General features: G+C 34.2%; 1 protein-coding gene across 1 annotated transcript in view; it reads right to left on the bottom strand.

Annotated features, from left to right (window-relative positions):
• The window catches only part of LOC129221103 (clavesin-2-like), a 37,596-nt gene that overhangs the window by 1,055 nt on the left and 16,498 nt on the right, over positions 1-20,043 (bottom strand). The window contains exons 3-5 of the mRNA XM_054855550.1: positions 9,610-9,849; positions 8,542-8,729; positions 3,685-3,795 (exon numbers count right to left, since the gene is read on the bottom strand). Coding sequence (XP_054711525.1) covers positions 3,685-3,795; positions 8,542-8,729; positions 9,610-9,849 — 539 coding nt within the window. The remainder of the gene's footprint in view (positions 1-3,684; positions 3,796-8,541; positions 8,730-9,609; positions 9,850-20,043) is intronic.

The raw sequence follows: 20,043 nt of genomic DNA, 5'->3' as shown, positions 1-20,043 counted from the left end.
CCATAGATAGCTACATTATCAGGGAGCAACATAGGCTATAATTTATTGCTAAAAAACTTAGGTTAAGAAAGTTACGATGGAAAACAAGTAAATGTCATGTAATTTCTCCATTAAATGAATACATATAAAACCCATTGTTACGAAAATTCGTTGCTTTACAACAGCAATGTTAGTAATCATAATGAAAATTTTGAATCAAGGCTTCTCTGGAGCAAGCATGACATTTATTGCTTTCTTAGGAATTGTATCCTCATCTATATACATAAATGACTACTTCTGTATGTATGTATGTATGTCAGGGATAATCTTCAAAACTACGGGAAATATTTTAACAATTTTTTCACAATAGATAGCTACATTATCAGGGAGCAACATAGGCTATAATTTATTCCTAAAAAACTTAGTTTGAAAAAGTTATGACGGAAAACAGTAAATTTCAAGTAATTTCCTCATTAAATGAATAAATATAAAAATATTTATCGTAGAACGGGGGGGGGGGATTGAAAACGCCAGAAAGAACGTTAAGAACTTAAACAATAAAAAATAAAAGCTTGGAACCTTTTATCGCTAAAATAGTGCGTCAACTTTATTGCTCTGCAAAGGGTGTCATTATCGGTGGAAGAATTTCACCAAAAATCTGTTTAGGGTTACGGTTTTAGTATTGTGTGACAGAATGATGTGCATCTTGACAAGATTTCGCTAATCAGTTAAACCGACCATGAAGAATGAATTAAATGCATGATAGTTTAAAACAGAACTACCACTACATATCCGTGAGCATTTTGTAGATGATTCACACAGCATAGCATGACAGAATATTATCATTTAGTTGAGAAATAGAAATATATGAAACAGCGAGAATTAAAATAAACCGAATGAAATATCATCTTCCTCTTTTGATGTTCAACCATATAGTTATAGAAATAAACTATCTAGTATTGAATGTTACTCTTGACAGTCTTATGGTCACGTATATGTGTACTATGTGACAAAAATGTCAACAAATGCCGGAAATGTCATGAAACTGGATATAATAGGAAAAACAGTACAAAATGAAAATGTTGTTCGAAGTCAACGATTCTTTAACTTTAATTCCAAAACTTTATGAATATCGAATTCAACATCGTGAAAATGGTTGCTTCAGAACAACTTAATGTGTGTTTTGCATAAGTTTTTTACTTTCGTAATACTTTTTGATTTCTCATCTCTTTCTACGTGGGTCAGAATAACAAAAAGACTTCGAAAAACCTTTTCAAAAGAATGAAGAACAAAAAAATCATGCATACGATCAAAAATTTCTGTCATTTACTAAGCCTAGAAGCGATTTATACGTTACGGCGTGCGTTTGTTTTCCTTTTTCATCCGCCATTAGACAGTGACAGCAGCTTCCCCTATAGTTTGTTGGAGTTGCGAATAGTAATCATAATGAAAATTTTGAATCAAGTCTTCTCTGGAGCAAGCATGACATTTATTGCTTTCTTAAGATTTTTATTTTCATCTATGCCAATATTCGATAACGGAACGAAGTAAAAAGACAATTGATTTTGGCAACAGTTGGAAAATAGAAAGTGTTTATTGTCAAAAATTACACAAGCCTGCAAAATTCGGGTCATGAAAAAGTGATTGTACGGTATTGAGTGATTTGTATTTTACTGGATGCGTTGATTTCAATTTCACCAATTGGGCTTTAACATGTAGGCAGAAGAGCCTATTTTTTACTATTCTGAGAGAAAGAGTTTTTTCAAAAAATATATAAAATTATTAATTACACTTACAAACGAGTTTATGCATCAAACATACATTTGGAAATCAATTAATAAATATGTATATTAATTTCATAGAAATAAGAACATTGTAATAATTAATCATAACGATTCAATTATAACGAAAGGCAATCTTTTCAACTGTCGCTGTTTTTTGCAGCCAAAGACTACGTAATAATGTTTCTTGGCTTTCATTTCACCATGTAACCAAAATATCGCAATTAAAATAATCTTTAAAACTTTTTTTAAAATGTAAAATAATCCGCTAACTAAATTAGGCAAATCTATTTATTAAACAGCACAAAAACTTCCATTAGTTTGTCTTTGTTCACAATTTCAAACACTGGCCAAGTTTTTCTACTTATTTCCGAAGTAAATATTTAGCATCATTTCATGATCACCAAAAGTATCTCAGTATTTTGCGGCAATATCTCTTTGACGAAAATTAGTAACAGACAGTTTTATAAAGTAGGAGGGAGAGCATTATCTAATGTATCTCAAAACGCAAATTTGGTAAAATTTTAAATCGCACCAAGAATCCACAATAATTGAAATTTTCCAAAACAACGAAAGCAAGTATAGTGGGATTACAGGCGGCTACATTTTAAAAAACCGTTTGTGTTTCAATAGCCATATAGAAAAAGCTTTAGACAATGTTTAAAAAAAATAATAAATAAATAAAATAATTTTGACATCTTGAATTCAAATTATGTTTTTTGCAATCACGAGTGTGTGTGTGTAGGCGTGTGTGTTTGTGTCTGTGTGCAGGCATGAGTGTGTGTGCATGTGTGTGTGTATGTATGCGTGTGTGTGTAGGATATGGACGCAACCTGGAGACTTTGCTCGCTAGAGGAGCAGCATCGGGGGGTTGGGTGCACCGGTCGACACTGGCGCTGCAGAGGGAGACGGGGAAAAATAAAGTCATGTGAAATCAAAAGTGAGAACGATAAGCAATGTGATTGCTCAAAAAAAAAAAAAAAAAAAAAAAAACCCTGATAAATCTTTATAAACAAGTGAAATTTCATGTTTTGGAAATTCTTCAAATTTTTTTGCATAAATGTCGTGCTTTCGTTTCTAATTGAATACTATTTCGGTCTTTGTACTTATTGCTATTTTTACTTTTATGGATGAATCACATCAATGCGGGGTGTTTTGAGATCTTTCAGTTAAAACAGAAAATGAATGAAAGTAGCGATTGTTTCTCACAATTATTACTAACCCAGGCAACACCGGGTGTTTATGCTAGTAGTAATATAAACTAATATATGAATAAAATAAAAGTATTAGTAAAGTGCTTAAAACTAAAATGAGTTTCTAGATAAATTCCAATCTGGTTTTTGCATATGCAATTTCTCTCTAAATTATTATTATTATTATTTATTTTTTTTTGCATAAAACTGAATATTATAGCGCTGAAACAGATATTCATACTTTAAAAAAAAGTTACAACTTCAAAGTTTGCAGCCCTTAAAACCTGCCGCACTAGGCGGCCGCCTAGGTAGCCTACCCCAAGAGCCAGGCCTGCGCATGACCTTGGGAGAGTTCATTTCTTACCGTGAAGAAAAAGGAGGATTTCTTATACTTGCACTAGGCCTATATTAATTGCCCAAAAACTTTTTAATCGTAGAAGGTTGAAATTTCGTATGTATGATATGTATGGGGTTTAGTTGAGTTTCCCCCATTTATGGTTACAATCGGATTTTCCAAAACGGCTCTTCACTCGGTTTTCATGGCAAAAACATTTTGAAGTACGCGTGGCGTAAGTCGCAGCAACAAAATGAAACGTTCAAGGTGTTTCCAGTGGACGACAAGGAGAAAATTTTAAAGGCTGATTTTTTTATGACTCATTTTTAAAGCGAAAGTTTCATGCATTTAGTGTTGTATGTATTGCAAAAGATTAACATTTATTCTAGTTACTTACCCTGTTTTTAATCTTTTTTGGCAAAATTACACGCAGTCCTGTCAAAAAGTTGTGGTACAAAGAGCTTTCTTTGATGACATCAATTCTTTGAAGTCTCATGGGTAGAGAAAGCTAAAAAGGTGAAAAATATTATTTAATTTTGTATTGTGTTGTGAGTAGAGATGAAAACAGTCGGAGAAAAACCGTTTTTATCCGAAGAAATTAATTTCCACTCCGGAAAAATTGAAAAAATGAATTTTTTCAACTTTTCAGGAAGTTTTAATTGAAATTTTCAGCATAAAGTGATTAGAAATTTCTCATGCTTAAATTCTGATGCAATTAATTACCCCCGCCCCCTCTTTATATGTTAAAATACCGTCTTACTTGATAATGCAAGTTATTGTATGATAATATAATTTGCATGCATATCAAAAAACATTTAATATTTTTTGTAAAGAACATTAAACCAATATCTTTAGCGAAGAATATATCTATACCTCAGAAGCAGAAGGTCATAAGTCTAAAAATTGCGATTTTCTGTATGTCAATGTATTGTACGAAGAAGTCTATCCCGCATCGAGTCATGTGAACGTAATTCTTTTTGAAAAATCCTTTGCAATTTTTTACCAGGGCTAAAAGAGCGAGCTTCCCATCCTTTGCATGCACCAGAAAAAGGTTTTTCCTCTCTACTGTAAAATTATCATAATGTGATCATTACGTTCCTCTGGCTTTGAGGTACAGATATTTTCCTACTTCATAAAACAAACAAGCATAACTTTAATCACAGAACTATGTTTCTGCTGACTGTGCAAACCAAATGTATAGGGTGTACCAAAAAAAAAAAAAAAAAAAACGATCAAGCAGTTTTCTATGTAACTTCATTAAAACTAAATAAACTAACAAAACACAAAACAATAATAATAATAATAATATGAGAACACCTTTAGCAACCAATAAATTAAATGGTTTCAAACTGACCGCCTTTTGCAGTTATACAGAGGTACAACTGCTTATTCAAAATTTCATTTAAGGGCCGCAAGTCCTTTGATCATTCCTATTCCCTATAAAGCAATTAGTTTAGAGAGTCCAAGCTTATGTGAAGGTTAGAGTAGACCTTTGACTCTAAAACAGGCCATACAGTGTAATAAATGGGATTGAGGTCTAACGAGGAGAGCGTCCACTCTGCAGATGATATCATGTCAAAAACAATGCGCCTTGCACCACTCTTGTTTTTTTTTGGCCGTATGAACTGGTGTGGAGTCAAATTGAAATGTTCACTCTACAGTGCTATGGTGAAATACTCTTAGGTCTACAGAAGTACATCAGCTTCTAAACTGTCCTTCTGGTACACTTTTCGATTCATTTTATGTCCCTCGTCTACAAAAAACCGGAAACGTTTTGTCGCTTGTGATGATTCTATCATAGACAAAGCCTGACTTCGGATTTTGGAGATGTTTAACATTTTCCGAGGTGCTTGGAAAGTCTACAGACTAAATCTTGTTGTTCTGGGGGTTATGAGCTGGTTGAACGGTAAATCAGTGAAAGATATCTCTTCCAGCGTGTACTTGGGCCCGTCTCAAACGTTTCTGGCATCTTTGGAGTCATACGAACTCGTAAAGCTTCTGTTTCTGAGCTGTTTTTGCCCTTAGTCGTACTTATCGGTCACAAATTCTCCCAACTCACGAATGACTTCTCTCGTGTAAACCCAAGGATTTCATTGAACTTATTTTTTAATGACCTGACGATTAACTGAAATGTCTACTGTTCTTTTCTGTACACTTTCCGGACATCAACTATCATTTCCAAGCCACTTGAAGCGGCATACCGCATGAAATACTGTTTGCCGAGGCACAACATGCAAACGAACTGTCGTTATACTTGGTTAAACAACTTTAAAATAGCAGTTCTTGTGCTTAAAATTGTAAGAAAACCGAAAAACAATACATAAACTAGTAGATATATTGTAAATTATTTTCTAATAAAGTGAGAGACAAAAATAAATAAAAACAATCATTAGAATGAAATTACTTCACTTCCATTCGATGATGCAAACTTTGTCCGTGTTTTTTTTTTTTTTTTTTTTTTTTTTTGCCGCACCCTATGTACTGCCGTGCTAAGCACAAAAGTGGAATCTGCAGTTGAGCTTAAGCTGAGATAATGTGTTTTAAAGTTTGGCTCTTCCATATATTTGATTCATATGTCTTTTTTTTAGAATTAAAAAAAAAATAGTTCCTGATCAAATGACCCTAAAACATTAATACGAAACAGAGAACAACTTGGTTATAATAACTCAGTTTTGTTCAAAAGTGCAGGTATGACAACTTTTACTACTGTGCTTAGCACGGCCGTATATAGTTAACTGAAACTCCAGTTTAAGTTTTGGTTCAGCTATAGAAACCATTACCCAGTTTTGGTTTGGGGTTTCTGGTGGAAAAAAAAAGAAAAACCAATTTAGTTTTGATTTAGAATTTGACTGGATTGGATAAAATCAAAACTCAATTGCTTTCATTTTCATACCGTAAAGGTACATTGCAAGGAAGGGAAATCATACCTATTTTTCTTTCAAACAGTATCAATCATTTTGCAGTAAGTTACCACCCTAAGCCAGGGTTAAGGCAGAAATGCATAAAATACAACGCCAACCTTAGCTCTGGCTCAGGGCGGTAACTTACTGCAAAATACTTAGTTTTGCCTTCAATCTTTAGTTAAACCGCACCGTTGTTGCGGTCCCTCTTCTGGTGTGCTAATTCTACATTAGCTAAAGTATGTTGGCTCTCTTAGCTCCTTTAAGAGGTTTTCCGCCTCCAGCTCAATTACTTCCTATTCCGGGCTGATGAGTGCTAAAAAGCTCAAAACTGCAGTCCTCGGATGGAATGACTGAGCTGATGGTGCATATTTGAAAGTCAAAAATTGCAATTATTATTTCAAGTTTCAAAGGCAATCTAAAACAGAAAATGTAATTGTTATGATGAGGCACTTCTTACCCAATATTGTTGGTTGAACGACGATTTATTTCTGGTGTTTGACCAAGAAAGCTCTCACTTATAAAACAAAAAGTTTTTTTTTCTAATTAAACTTACCTTTACGTGTATTTCTGTCAATCAGAAAGAGAGGATGTGTGGGTTGCATATATTTTTCAATGCTTAACCCTTTATATGCTTCAAGAAACACAGAGCTATTAAAAAATCCCATTTTTATTCATAAAAAAGTCAGTTTTTCCATTTTTTCCAAAAAAAAAAAGGTAAAAAACCGGTTTTTTTCCACCATTTCAAAATTTCCCGAAATTTTCTAGTTATGAGATAAAATGTGAAAATTTTCCAATTACGAGTCAATGATAGAGAATAAATCGCGTGTCTAAGTTTCTCTATGACAGAGAGATAACAATATATTCTATTTTAATGCTTAACAACCATAGCAATTGTGCGTAACTGTCGGAAAAGTTATTTGAGCTTTTAAGAAGCGGATTTTTTGTTCTGGAATTATAAATGCATTTCTTGTAAAGTACATTATTTTTGAACAATATTTTCAGGTAATACGAAGAAACCATGAAATTTACAAAATGTTCCTCTGAATGCCCTGACTTGGTGGCATCATGGATTGAGATTATACTGCATTTATGTACCAATACCAATAAAATGAGGTTAAATTAAGTTAAATGCGAGGTGTGGCTAATAGTTTAGCTACCATAGTAGTATAGGGGCTACGCGGACAAAGAAGCTCTTTACAAATGCAGAAAAGTTATCCAACTTTGGCCTGATTCTTTGTTTAAGGCAGTGGTTAATTCCCTTTTCACTGCTGAGGGCCACTTGGTACTCTTCTGAATCCCTAGGCTGACCACGTACGGTAGAAGTATTTTTGCAGCAATTATATCACGTGAAATGAGATAAAACTAAAAATTTTCTATAATAAATTCAATTGCAACTATAAAAATGATATATATTAATTTTCGCCAGCTGTTTGCGGACCACATGAAATTCGCTGGCGGACCACCCTGTTGAGAATCGCTGTCTCACCGGTTAGGAGAAGATGCACACTACTTTTTTAGGGAAGGGGGGGGGGAGGGGGTCATGCTGAAAAATATGAAGTTTTAGGTACGAAAAGTTTCTGACACTGTTTGGGTGTTAGACCTCCCCCCCCCCCCCCCCGACACTGTTTCGGGTACTAAATCGACAAGGAATAAGGCGCTTCGTGTAGCAAGCACGTTTTTAATTAATATCAGTAACAATGAAAGGATGCATTATTTTAAATATTTACTTTCACAAATGATGAATAAACCAAAAAGATTACAAAAAACACTTACACTTTATTCATAACTAGTGGTACCCGCACGGTTTGGCCCGTAATAGAAAATTAAAAGGTCTTTTGGTTCGCCTGTATATTTACAAATAATGTATGGTGAATTTTTCCGCCAATTGGCTTGTACCATGTTACGGTTCCACGCTATGATAAATTCGTAATTTACTTGTCCATCTTATGATATTTTTGTTCTTAAAATTGGATTGGAAAAAGAACGACATCGAATTTTCGAAAAATCGCTTTAAGGTGCACACCTCCATGCTACAAACTAACTTTGTGTCAAATTTCATAAAAATCGGCCGAACGGTCTAAGCGCTACGCGCGTCTCAGAGATCCTGGCAGACAGAGATCCGGACAGAGGGACATTCAGCTTTATTATCAGTAAAGAAGATAAAGATAAAGATAAAGATAAAGAAAAGAAGTATTTGAACACAATGTGTAATAATATATTTGCATGATATTCTACTTCCATGCAACTCGTATGCAATTATTAAATTACGATCACATACAATAATGATGGATGGATAATATTGTCGACGCTTTGGGGGGTGGGGTCTTGACCCCCCTGACCCGAGTACCTACCACAGAAGAAATGCTAGATGTCGCAGCTTTGAAGACCTTACAATGGTCCCAGTGCGTCTTGAGGCAAGAATCTCCGATGTAATTCAAACCAGACACCATGGTTGGTGGAAATAATATAGCGAACTGGCACAGTAAGATTAGACAAGTAGCAAGCTGATCCGCACTATATTGCTCGGAGTTCCAAAGACCTGAAAAGGAAATGAAACTAAAAGTGAATGAATAAACTAAACACTTTTTATTGATAACCGTAAAAAATTCTTTATTTCACAAATTATAGCACAAACTTAGCATTTTTCAATACAAGTTAACCTGCATAGAGACGCTCCGATAGGAAGTCACTGTGACCCCTTAAAAGGTGTTATTCGGCAAATTTTGCTCACGATTCATCAAATTAGGATACAATATACTGCAGTATTTTCTTTCTTTTTAGAAATACTTTAAATTACACAGGCCTGCATGTTTTTTTTTTGGTGTTTTGAATTTGATAAATGTCCTTAGCTAATGCGAGTATGCTGATTCTGAATATGAATTTGGTTTGAACCCATCACGTCGAGATATTTTTCCCAATTTAAAAAAAAAAACCTTGTGAGATATTTTGTACTAAAGCAAAATAGTATGTTCTTGATATTTCCTGAAGATCATTGAAATTATTTCTTTAAACTGTAATATCGTCAAGAAAACCAAAACCTCCTATTCCGTTGTCCGACAACTTAATAAACAGCATAGAAAATCTATGAAACCAATGCATTAAAGTTAGGGGAGGACACATTCATTATTAGAACCCATTTTTGCATTGTTTCTATGACATTTTACTTCATAACACTGTGATGTTCTGTTTTCTTCAAAAATGGACTTTTCCGCAAAAATTACTTTTTTTGTTATTAATCGTTTTTGCAATGCACTAGTACAAATTTCTATAACGCATTCAATAAAAAACTATTTAATGCACATATCCTATAAATTGTTTTTTACATTCATTCATTTGCAAATTAGACGCAAAAAGCCGGTTGTACCTTAACTTTTTGAGGCCAGTATTTTTAGAGGCATTTCAAACGTGTTGATACTTACTTCCTTGTGAATAGAGAATGCACCTGCCATTTTTATCTCTGTATGGCAACAGTCCACAAAGTTTTAGATCCAAAAGGCTCTCGATAGTCTCTATATCATTGTTTTGTAGAAAATGTCCTAATGTCTTTTGCAAGCGAAGGTACCATTTTATTTTCTCTTCACTTTTCCTGAGATTAAACTTGGCCCCTCGCAGGAACTGTATGAGGAAAGCGTTATCTGTGCAGATATCAATATTAGTTCCTAAAATAAATAATATAAACAAAGATTAAGTTTTTTACTTTGTCAAATTTCAATTTTATAATTATGGCAGAAATTTATGTCGTGTCTATTATGTATTCGTATAAAAAAAGTTAAAACATATATAAATTGAAATGTATTTTTGATACAATGCTGTAATGTATAATAATAGTAATGAAAAGTTTTTTGTGTACCTTTGTATGGTGCGTATATGGGCAGTTCCCCAGAAATTTATTTTGCAGCCCAAACTTGTCAATATTTCAATTTTTCCCAGGGGGTGCAGTTTGTCTATTTTTTCTAGAAAGACAAGATATGTGTTTTGCTAAACTGAGAAAGTTCACAAAATATCTTATCCTCTAGATTTTAGAGTTATAAAGGGCTAAATTTGTAAGGTTAAGTTATGAGTCAGCTGTTACTTTATTAATACTTAAAATACGTTAAATTTATTATCTGAAATAAAAATAAATATTATAAAAAGGCAGAAGCAGTGAAAGTTTTAAAAAAATTTCATCAACTAGCTTTTCTAATGAGTTTCGATTGAATTTTTGAATTGAAACTTCCATATCTTAAAAAAAAACTTTAAAAAAATCAAGGAATTAAAGTATCAGAAATAATGCACGTAGCATCATTTAATCCTCAATCTACCTTTATCGTTTGCATGTTTATAACTTTTACTTTTGCTCTGGATGGTAATGACATTTCAATATATTTTTACCTGACAAGATATAAAATGTGGCTACCTTCGTTAAAATTTAAATATTTTGCTAACCCTAATGTTTTGTGTTAAAAAGTCATAACACAAATTTGAATCTTTTCAAATAAGTACAGTATGACCTGTCCTTTGTTTAAGACAGGATAGTTGCATTAAACTATGCAGAATCTTTAAAGAAAAATTTGAGAACAAAAATTTACTTTAAACAGAATTTGGTAAAAACAAAAGAAAATTCCACATGTCTCCCTCTCCTCAAATTGTTATCCAAATGTATGAAAGGTCACTATAAATCATTCAAGAAAATAATCTAATTTGACAATTGATTTTCGGAAACAATTGAAATTTAACGTACATTTTCTTTTAAGTTTCAGAATCACTTAACCATGACTAGAAATTGATTCTAATTGCTTTATTTGCATACCTTTGAGAAAGCTATTAAAAGTGATTGATGAATAAAATGTTTTCGTCATCACTGAGGCAGAAACATTTATTCAAAATAACATGCTTATTTTGATTAAATGTTTGTGCTGTTCGTAAACTTAAAACACTGGATTTCACGAGCAATTCTACTTCTTTACAAAATGAGGGGCATAAAAATGCGTAAATTTAAACCGAAATTACATGAAATAAGTCATCATAATCAACAACAACTACAATAATAATCCTCATATTTCAGGGGAACCTCATATCCAGGGGTCATTTCAGGAGAATGAAGAAACGAAAAAAATGGTCAACAATGAACGTTATACCTACTGGAGTTTAGGGTTAATCTACTGGAGTTAGGGTTACAATTTCAACTATCAAAATATCACCAAACAGGCAGTTGCTTCATTCAAATGTAGAAGAATAGAAGCAAATGCCATCCGTCATACCTTGACGGGAGACTTTCTAGTAGTAATAATAATGATAATAATAATATTAATACAACTCAAATTCAAAATAATAGAATACTTCTCACTTTTTGGAAAAAAGTATATTCTAACCAAATATAAGTGCAAATTAGGTATTTAAATGAGCGAGCCTCCTTTCTTAGACCTTAAAGTGTGCCTTTCATTTCAAATATAACCTATCTCTACATAGTATAAAATGAAGTCTCCAAAAAGCGTCTGTGTGTTTGAACTCGCAAAACTCGAGAACTTCCCGGCCGATTTTGCTGAAATTTTCAGTTTCTTCTTTTAAGTCCTGAGGAGGTTTGCAGATCAATTTGAAAACAGTTCAATGAATAGTTCTTTTTTTATTCCAATTTAGGCCCAATTTTCACATAAATTCCCGAATATGGGGGTGAAAAATTACTCGCAAATATTAATATTATATATCGTTGGAAAGAGAAGAATTTTCCGCGTTCTACGCAATTTGTTCCAATGCTCTAACTTAATTGCGGCGGGAGTTTTTTACGTTTTTAGCTCGAATTTTTTTAGGCTTAGCTGAAATTTAGGCACTACTTGTAACATATGTTTTGTATTCATGATTGGCAACGCTTGCTTACTTGCCATGCTCGTTATTGTAACATGCACGTGTAGTGCGATTCGATTCTTACCATTTTAATAAAAGTTGTTAAGTTTGAAAATTTGTTGTTGTGCATTACTGATATCTAGATACTGATATAAAAATATGAAACAAGACATGGTGTCAGGTGGAAACGCTCACAGTAGACCTCTCTGAGCATTGGAACTTTTGTGTTCAAACAACAGATATGATGGAGATGTTCAAACCGCCAGCTCCGATAAGCTTCTCAACGGGTAATGTGCCAGAAACATGGAAGCTGTGGTATCAAAAGTTTGAGAACTTTATGTTGGCGACGGGAAAAAGTGGGAAAAGCGACAAGACAAAAATCGCCATACTCCTCAGTTTGCTAGGCGACGAAGGAGTCTCCGTCTTCAATACATTTAAGTTTGATGATACCGCCAGTAAAGATAAGTACGACGACGTCGTAAGTAAATTCACCGATTATTGTGCACCGCGCAGAAATGTGGTATTCGAGCGTTTTAAGTTCTTTTCTTGCTCGCAACAAGAAGGACAGTCAATCGACTCATACGTCACCCAGTTACGGACGTACGCAGCAACTTGCGAATTCACTGATCAGGAAGAGTCTTATTCGCGACAGAGTCGTCTTGGATATTCGCGAGAAATCCCTCCAAGAGAGACTTCTTCGGGAACCGGCCATGACTTTGAAGAAGGCTACCGATTTCATCCGGGCAGTGGAAGCCAGCAAGGAGCAGTACAAAACGATCAGCGACTCTGGCGGCTTCAAAGCAGAAGTGGATGTGCTGAAGGCAAAGAGGAAGCCTATAAAGAGCACTGCCTCTGCAAAATCACACCAAGAGTTCGACTGTGGCAGGTGCGGGAGAACGCACAAGAAAAGAGAGTGCCCTGCGTTCAACAAGCTGTGTAACGTGTGCAAACAGAAAAATCATTTCGCAAAAATGTGCAAATCAGGTAACGATAAAGGGAAAAAAAATCCTGAAATAAATAAATCGGGTCCTCGTCACGTGAACGAGATACAATCTAACGGTGAGCTCGATATATCGAGTCTCTACATTGACGTTGTAAGTGCAGGCTCAGGGCCTAGAGAGAAATCTTGGTCAAAAGATGTGACCATTAATGGTCAAGTAATTTCCTTCAAATTAGACACAGGTGCAGAAGCAAATATTTTACCTCTGTCTGTTTACAAAAGTAGGAAACTCGATAAATTATGCGAATTAATCAGTACTGATGTTCTGTTAACATCATATGGTAACCACAAGTTGAAACCTGAAGGTTACGTTAATTTATCTTGCTCTGTAAATAATAATGTAAATACTGTATTGTTAAAATTTATTGTTGTAAATGTTGATTCAAAGCCAATATTAGGCTTACAGGCATGTGAAATGTTAGAATTAAAGAATTGATCAGGTAGAAATCCTTAACAAGGATGAAATTTTGATCAAATATGGTGATGTTTTTCAGGGACTTGGCCCCACCATATTGAGGTTAATGAAAATGTTACTCCGGTAATAAATCCTCATAGAAGGATTCCCCAGACACTTTTAGCAAATCTAAAAGAAACATTTTCTGAGTTAGAAAATAAGGGAGTAATAGAGCATATAAATAAACCTACAGATTGGGTGAGCAACTTAGTAGTGGTTGAAAAGACAAATGGGAAATTGAGGATATGCTTAGATCCAAGGGATCTGAATAAAGCTATAAAAAGGGAACATCATATTATTCCATCTAGTGATGAAATAATTAGTCAATTAGAGGGAAAGAAATATTTTTCTGTGCTAGATCTTAAAGAGGGTTTTTGGCAAATCCCATTGGATAGCAACAGCTCTGATCTATGCACATTTAACTCTCCTTTTGGACGGTTTAAATTCAAAAGACTTCCTTTTGGTATTGCTTCGGCTCCAGAAGTCTTCCAAAAACAAAATCAAAAACTGTTTGGTGATATAAAAGGTGTTCAAATCTACTTTGATGATATAATAATTGCTGGAACTGACAAACAAGATCATGACAGCACATTAGTTAAAGTATTAGAGAGAGTCAAATCTCATAACGTTAAATTTAATCCTGAAAAATTTCAGTTCCGAGTTGATGAGGCCAAATATATGGGGTTAATAATTTCGGAAAAAGGGGTAAAGCCTGATGAATCGCATGTCAGAGCCATCAATGAATTAGAAAAGCCTACCTGTAAAAAAGATATAAGGAGACTTTTGGGCATGGTAAATTTTTTAGCAAAATTTATCCCTAATGTGTCAAAGATTACTGCACCCTTGAGAGAACTGTTGAAGGATAAATCTGAGTTCCAATGGTCATTTGAACAGGAAGAGGCATTTAATTGTATTAAAAAACTAATCAGTACAGCCCCAGTCTTAAGAGTATTTAGTAGCTCTAAAGAAATCACAATTCAGTGTGATAGCTCGAAGGATGGGCTAGGAGTATGTTTGCTGCAGGAAGGGCAGCCAGTATCCTTTGCCTCTAGAAGTCTAACCGAATGTGAGAAAAACTACGCCCAGATAGAGAAAGCTCTTAGCAACAGTTTTTGCTTGTGAGAAATACCATAACTTGATTTACGGGCATAAGGTTCAAATACAAAGTGATCACAAACCATTAACCTCAATCATAAGAAAACCTCTTAATAAAATCACCACTCGCTTACAAAAAATGGTTTTAAAATTACTAAAATACAACTTAGTCATCAATTACTTGCCAGGAAAAGACATGGTTTTGGCAGATGTATTGTCTAGAGCATTTATTAAAGATCAGGTACTTGATGATCCTGACATGTTGCCTACTGTACACTCTATTTCTAAATGCTTACCAATGAGTGACAGTAGAAAAGAACAGTTTAAAAAAGCATTGGAGGGGGATGATGAACTAAAAGTTATCATTAGTTTTTGTAAACAGGGGTGGCCCAACAAAAAGAAAATTCCCTTCAATTTAAGGAAATACGACAAATTAAAAAATGAATTGTATCTAGATCATGATTTGTTATTCTTAAATAATAAAATAGTAGTCCCAAAAATACTTAGATCTGAAGTGCTCACACTTATCCATGAAGCTCACATGGGTATTGAAAAGTGTAAAAGTCGGGCACGAGAGATCTTATACTGGCCAGGCATTTCAAAAGACATTGAACGAACTGTAGAGAACTGTGTAATATGTGCTAAATTTCGTAATGATCAAACTAAGGAACCATTACGACCCCATGAAATACCTGTCCGAGCTTTTCAAAGAATTGGGATGGATATCATGTATTTTCGAAACATTAATTATCTTGTCATAACCGACTATTTCTCTAAGTGGATTGAAGTTGAAGAACTGAAAAGTAAATCAGCTGGGGACATTCTTAAAGTATTGGAAAGAGTATTGACCAGGTTTGGTATTCCTGAAGCAATTGTGTGTGATAATAGCCCTTTCAACTGCTGGGAATTTAAGAAATTCTGTAAAGAGTGGGACATAACAATTTCATTCAGCAGCCCATATCACTCACAAAGCAATGGTATGGCAGAAAAAGGGGTTGGGATTGCTAAAGCCTTATTCAAAAAGGCCTATGAAGATAGTAAAAGTCCTCTTGTGGCATTGTTAGAATACCGAAACACTCCAATAGCAGACATAGGGTTATCCCCAGCCCAAATGATGTTCAATCGCAGGTTAAGAACTAAGCTTCCCATCTGTAATAAGCTATTAAATCCAGAAATCTTTAAAGATATTGGTGATGGCTTAAAGCAGCGACAAATAAAACAAAAGTTTTATTATGATAAATCAGCAAAACCACTCAGGCAATTGAAGTTAAATGAGAAGGTATTTGTTAAAAACTTCCTTAAGAAAACATAGGAGCCAGGAAAAGTCATTGCTTATGGGAAAAACCCAAGATCATACAAAATAAGAACTGCATCTAACAAGGTTCTCACGAGGAACAGAAAACATTTAATACCATCAAATGTTAATTATAATTTTAACTCTCATATAGATTTTGATATTGATGAAAATTCACCTAATGAGAGCATAATTTCTTTGAACTTAAATCGAACCAACAATAACCCAAATTTCACATTATCAAATAATAATAATCAAATTGTGCGGACAAGATCTGGGCGTGTATCGAAAAATCCTTCTTATTTGAAAGATTATTACACTTGATGTACAAGGGGGGATGTAACATATGTTTTGTATTCATGATTGGCAATGCTTGCTTACTTGCCATGCTCGTTATTGTAACATGCACGTGTAGTGCGATTCGATTCTTACCATTTTAATAAAAGTTGTTAAGTTTGAAAATTTGCTGTTGTGCATTACTGATATCTAGATACTGATATAATAATATGAAACAAGACACTACTTTCTTCATTAAATCCATCAATAAAAAGTGAAGGAATTGTCCCACAGTTTTCTTTTTGACAGCATTGGAAAGAGCTGCTTTTTTTTACTCCAGATCTAACTCGATCTAAGGTCGAAAGTTTAACCCCCTATCTCCATTAGAAAAAAAGTTACAAGTGAATTAAATGAAGTTCAAAAATTTGTTCTCTATTCAAGTTTTTAACCATTTTATTTTGCGTTTCCACGGTAACGCTTTTTGAATTCATTGTTTATTTTCATCTTTCTCATTTTCAATTCTTAAACTTATTTCATTTTGTGTTTCTATGGTTACGCCTTTTAAATCCACCTTTCTCATTTTATTTAATTTCTTAAAAGTATTTTAGCATGTGTCGTCTCTGGCGAGAAAATTTTGCACGACGTTTTTTTTTTTCTTTCATTTAATCCTGGTTATTGAAGATACTTCACTTGACGCAATGGGTTTTTTTTTTCAAGGTAGACCGGGCAAAGCCGGGCAACGCAGCTAGTTAATAATAACCTTAGATTTTTCTATCCAAAAGTTTATAGCGATGAAGGTTTACATTGAGTAAAAAAATCAGAATATTCAAATTAAAAATGGAAAAACACTTTCAAAAAAAAAAAAAAAAAAAAAGCTGAGTTCAATGTTTTATCCTTTCACACACGGATTCTACCGCCAGTTTACATTAACCGTTTCTCTGACACTGTTTCCATACTCTCTTCAACGCGGCAACGAGCTCAATTTTGTTGGCGAGCAGCAGGTCTTGAACAGCTTTTTTTAGATTTGACGGTACGGCAAACTCTTGATCGTATTCAGATTGGTAAAGTTGCTTGACCAGTTTCATACCGAAATTCCTCTTCCCTTTTAAAATCTGTGAGTCGATTTAGAGACATGACACGGATGAAGTATCATGCAGTATTATTGATAAAAAGCGGAAGTCACGCATTGTTTTATTTTAAGATATATATAATTTCCCGATTCCAGCAGCCCTCATACACCCACAAACCAACCAGTATGCTGTGGCCACCACGAAACTTTCTTCTATATCTTTCTTATTATTATAATCCTTCCCCATGCTTGACGAGTATGGCAGTATTTCCAACAAAAACAAAATTACACACACCAAAACTTGGCGACCATTCCAATTCCCGACTTATCTCAAAAGCAAAGCAAAGGAGCTGATGTGCGCATCACATGACTTCCTTTTACTCCAATTTAATGTCATTTTCTCATTATTGGCAGTTCTAATATGATTCAATACTTTACTCTCTAAATATCACCAACAGTGGCCAAATTAAAACCAGATTAAAAAAAATAAAAAAAAATAAACGCCGAATTTGTAGTCAAATTGGCGACAAAACTTGGCGACCAAAAGACTGGCGATATATCGCCAAGTGTCCGCCAAATTATAAAACCACTTGAGTTTACATCGAAATTAACAATGATTTCCCCCCAAAAAGGACTAAAAGACCCCCTTTGAAGCATCCGAATGCAACCAAAAAAGTAGGTGCACAACTAGAACCTACTAGGAATCTACGTACCAAATTTCAACTTTCTAGGACATTCCTTTCTTGAGTTATGCGACATACATACACACATACACACATACGCACATACATACGTACATACAGACGTCACGAGAAAACTCGTTGTAATTAACTCGGGGATCGTCAAAATGGATATTTCGGGAGTCTGTACGTTCCTAGGCACATATCCACGTGTGGTCGGGTTGAAAAAAAAACTCAACATTCATTCGGGGGTGAGAAAAATGTAAATTAAGGCCGATTTTTGGGTAAAATTTTTTTCGCGAATACAATACTTCCTTTTTTGTAAAAGGAAGTAAAAATGAAAATTGAAAATTATTTTTAAAGCCTTGCTTAAAATAATTCGCAACTCGTGAGCTCTAATAAGCTACCTTGCGGTGATTTAGAAATTTAATTTTAAGTTTGTTTTATCTTCTTCTTTACTCATAATAAAGCTGAAAATCTCTCTGCCTGTCAGGATCTCTGTGACGCGCATAGTGCCTAGCCCGTTCGGCCGATTTTCGTGAAATTTGGCACAAAAATAGTTTGTCTTTGTAGCATGGGGTGTGCACCTCGAAGCGGTTTTTCGAAAATTCGATGTGGTCCTTTTTCTACTCCAATTTTAAGAACAAAATTATCATAAGATGGACGAGTAAATTACGAATTTATCATAACGTGGAACCGTGACATGGGCACAAGCCAATTGGCGAGAAAATTCACCATACATTATTCGTAAATATACAGGTGGACCAAAAGGCCTTTTAATTTTCTATTACGGGCAAAGCCGTGCGGGTACCACTAGTCTTACTACTATTATATATGCGAAAGTTTGTCTGTATGGATGTATGGATGTTTGTTACTCTTTCACGCAAAAACTACTGAATGGATTTTGATGAAACTTTACAATAATATAGCTTATGCATCGGAATAACAAATAGGGTAGTTTTCGTTCCGTTATGGGGGGCAAAACCCTCTTAGGGGGGCAATAAAACACAATTTTCGTATAAATTCTCTAATATGGGGATGAAAAAATACTTGCACATATTAACATTATATGTCCATCGAAAGCTCTAATTTTTCTGCTGAAGATGGCACCTGTTCGAAATTTTTAAGTAGAATAAAAAAATAGTTATGAGCTTTTTAGTTCCATGTTCGAAGGCTTTCCTTAACCCAATACAATATTTAGTGTATCATCTCAACTTCCTGTCGATAGCGATTATTGTTGTATTGTTGACTATCTTTGCTTTTCGTGACTGTTCAAGGCTTTTCTCAAGTCAAATCTTGAAGTTAAGATTTTTGCACAAGATTGGCAAATAATACATGGATTTGGCTGATTATTTTCCATTTTAATCCAACTTTGAGGGAATTATTTTTTTTTTCATTTATTTGTATTGACTGGGTATTTAATCGATCAGCAGAAATCCAACCTTTTTTTGTGGAATCATTTCAATAGCTAAGGCATTTGGCAATTTTTTCAACTGTCACTGTTTGTGAAGCTAAAGAGTACGCAATACTGTTTCTCGGTTTTCACCATGTTACTAAATATCGCCATTTCTTTAATATTTCTTTCCTTAAATTTGTTAACACGTTAAATAATTCGCCAACTAAATCAAGCAAATCCATAAACAACACACAAACTTCCATTAATTTGTCTTTGCGCACAATTTCAAACAATTGCCAAATTTTTGCTATTTATTGGAAACGTGTCGGGTAGCAACATTTTATAATCACCAGAAGTATCTCAGTATTTGGCGACACTATCTCTTCGATAAGAATTAGTAACACACAGTTTTACAAAGTAGGGAGAGGGAACCTCATTTAAGGTATCCCAATACGATTAATGCAAATTTAATAACATTTTAAATCGCAGTAAGGGATTACGGGCGGCTACGTTTTTAAAAGTTTGTACTTCAATAGCTATATAGAGAAGGTTTTAGACTAAGTTCGAAAAAAAAAAAATCCTTAACAAGTGAAGTTTAATTTCATATTTTGGAAATTCCTCAAATTTGTATATGCTTAAGTATCGTTTTTTCGTTTCTAAAAGAGTACTATTTTGTTCTTCATACTTATCGCCATTTTACTTTTATGGGTTAGGAAGAAGCTCTATTTTCAATCACGTCAAAGCGGTGTGTTTTGAGTTATTTCAGTTA

The sequence above is a fragment of the Uloborus diversus genome, chromosome 4 (assembly GCF_026930045.1).
Source record: "Uloborus diversus isolate 005 chromosome 4, Udiv.v.3.1, whole genome shotgun sequence".
In the NCBI taxonomy this organism is placed as follows: Eukaryota; Metazoa; Arthropoda; class Arachnida; order Araneae; family Uloboridae; genus Uloborus; species Uloborus diversus.
This window is presented reverse-complemented; position numbering and strand designations above follow the sequence as displayed.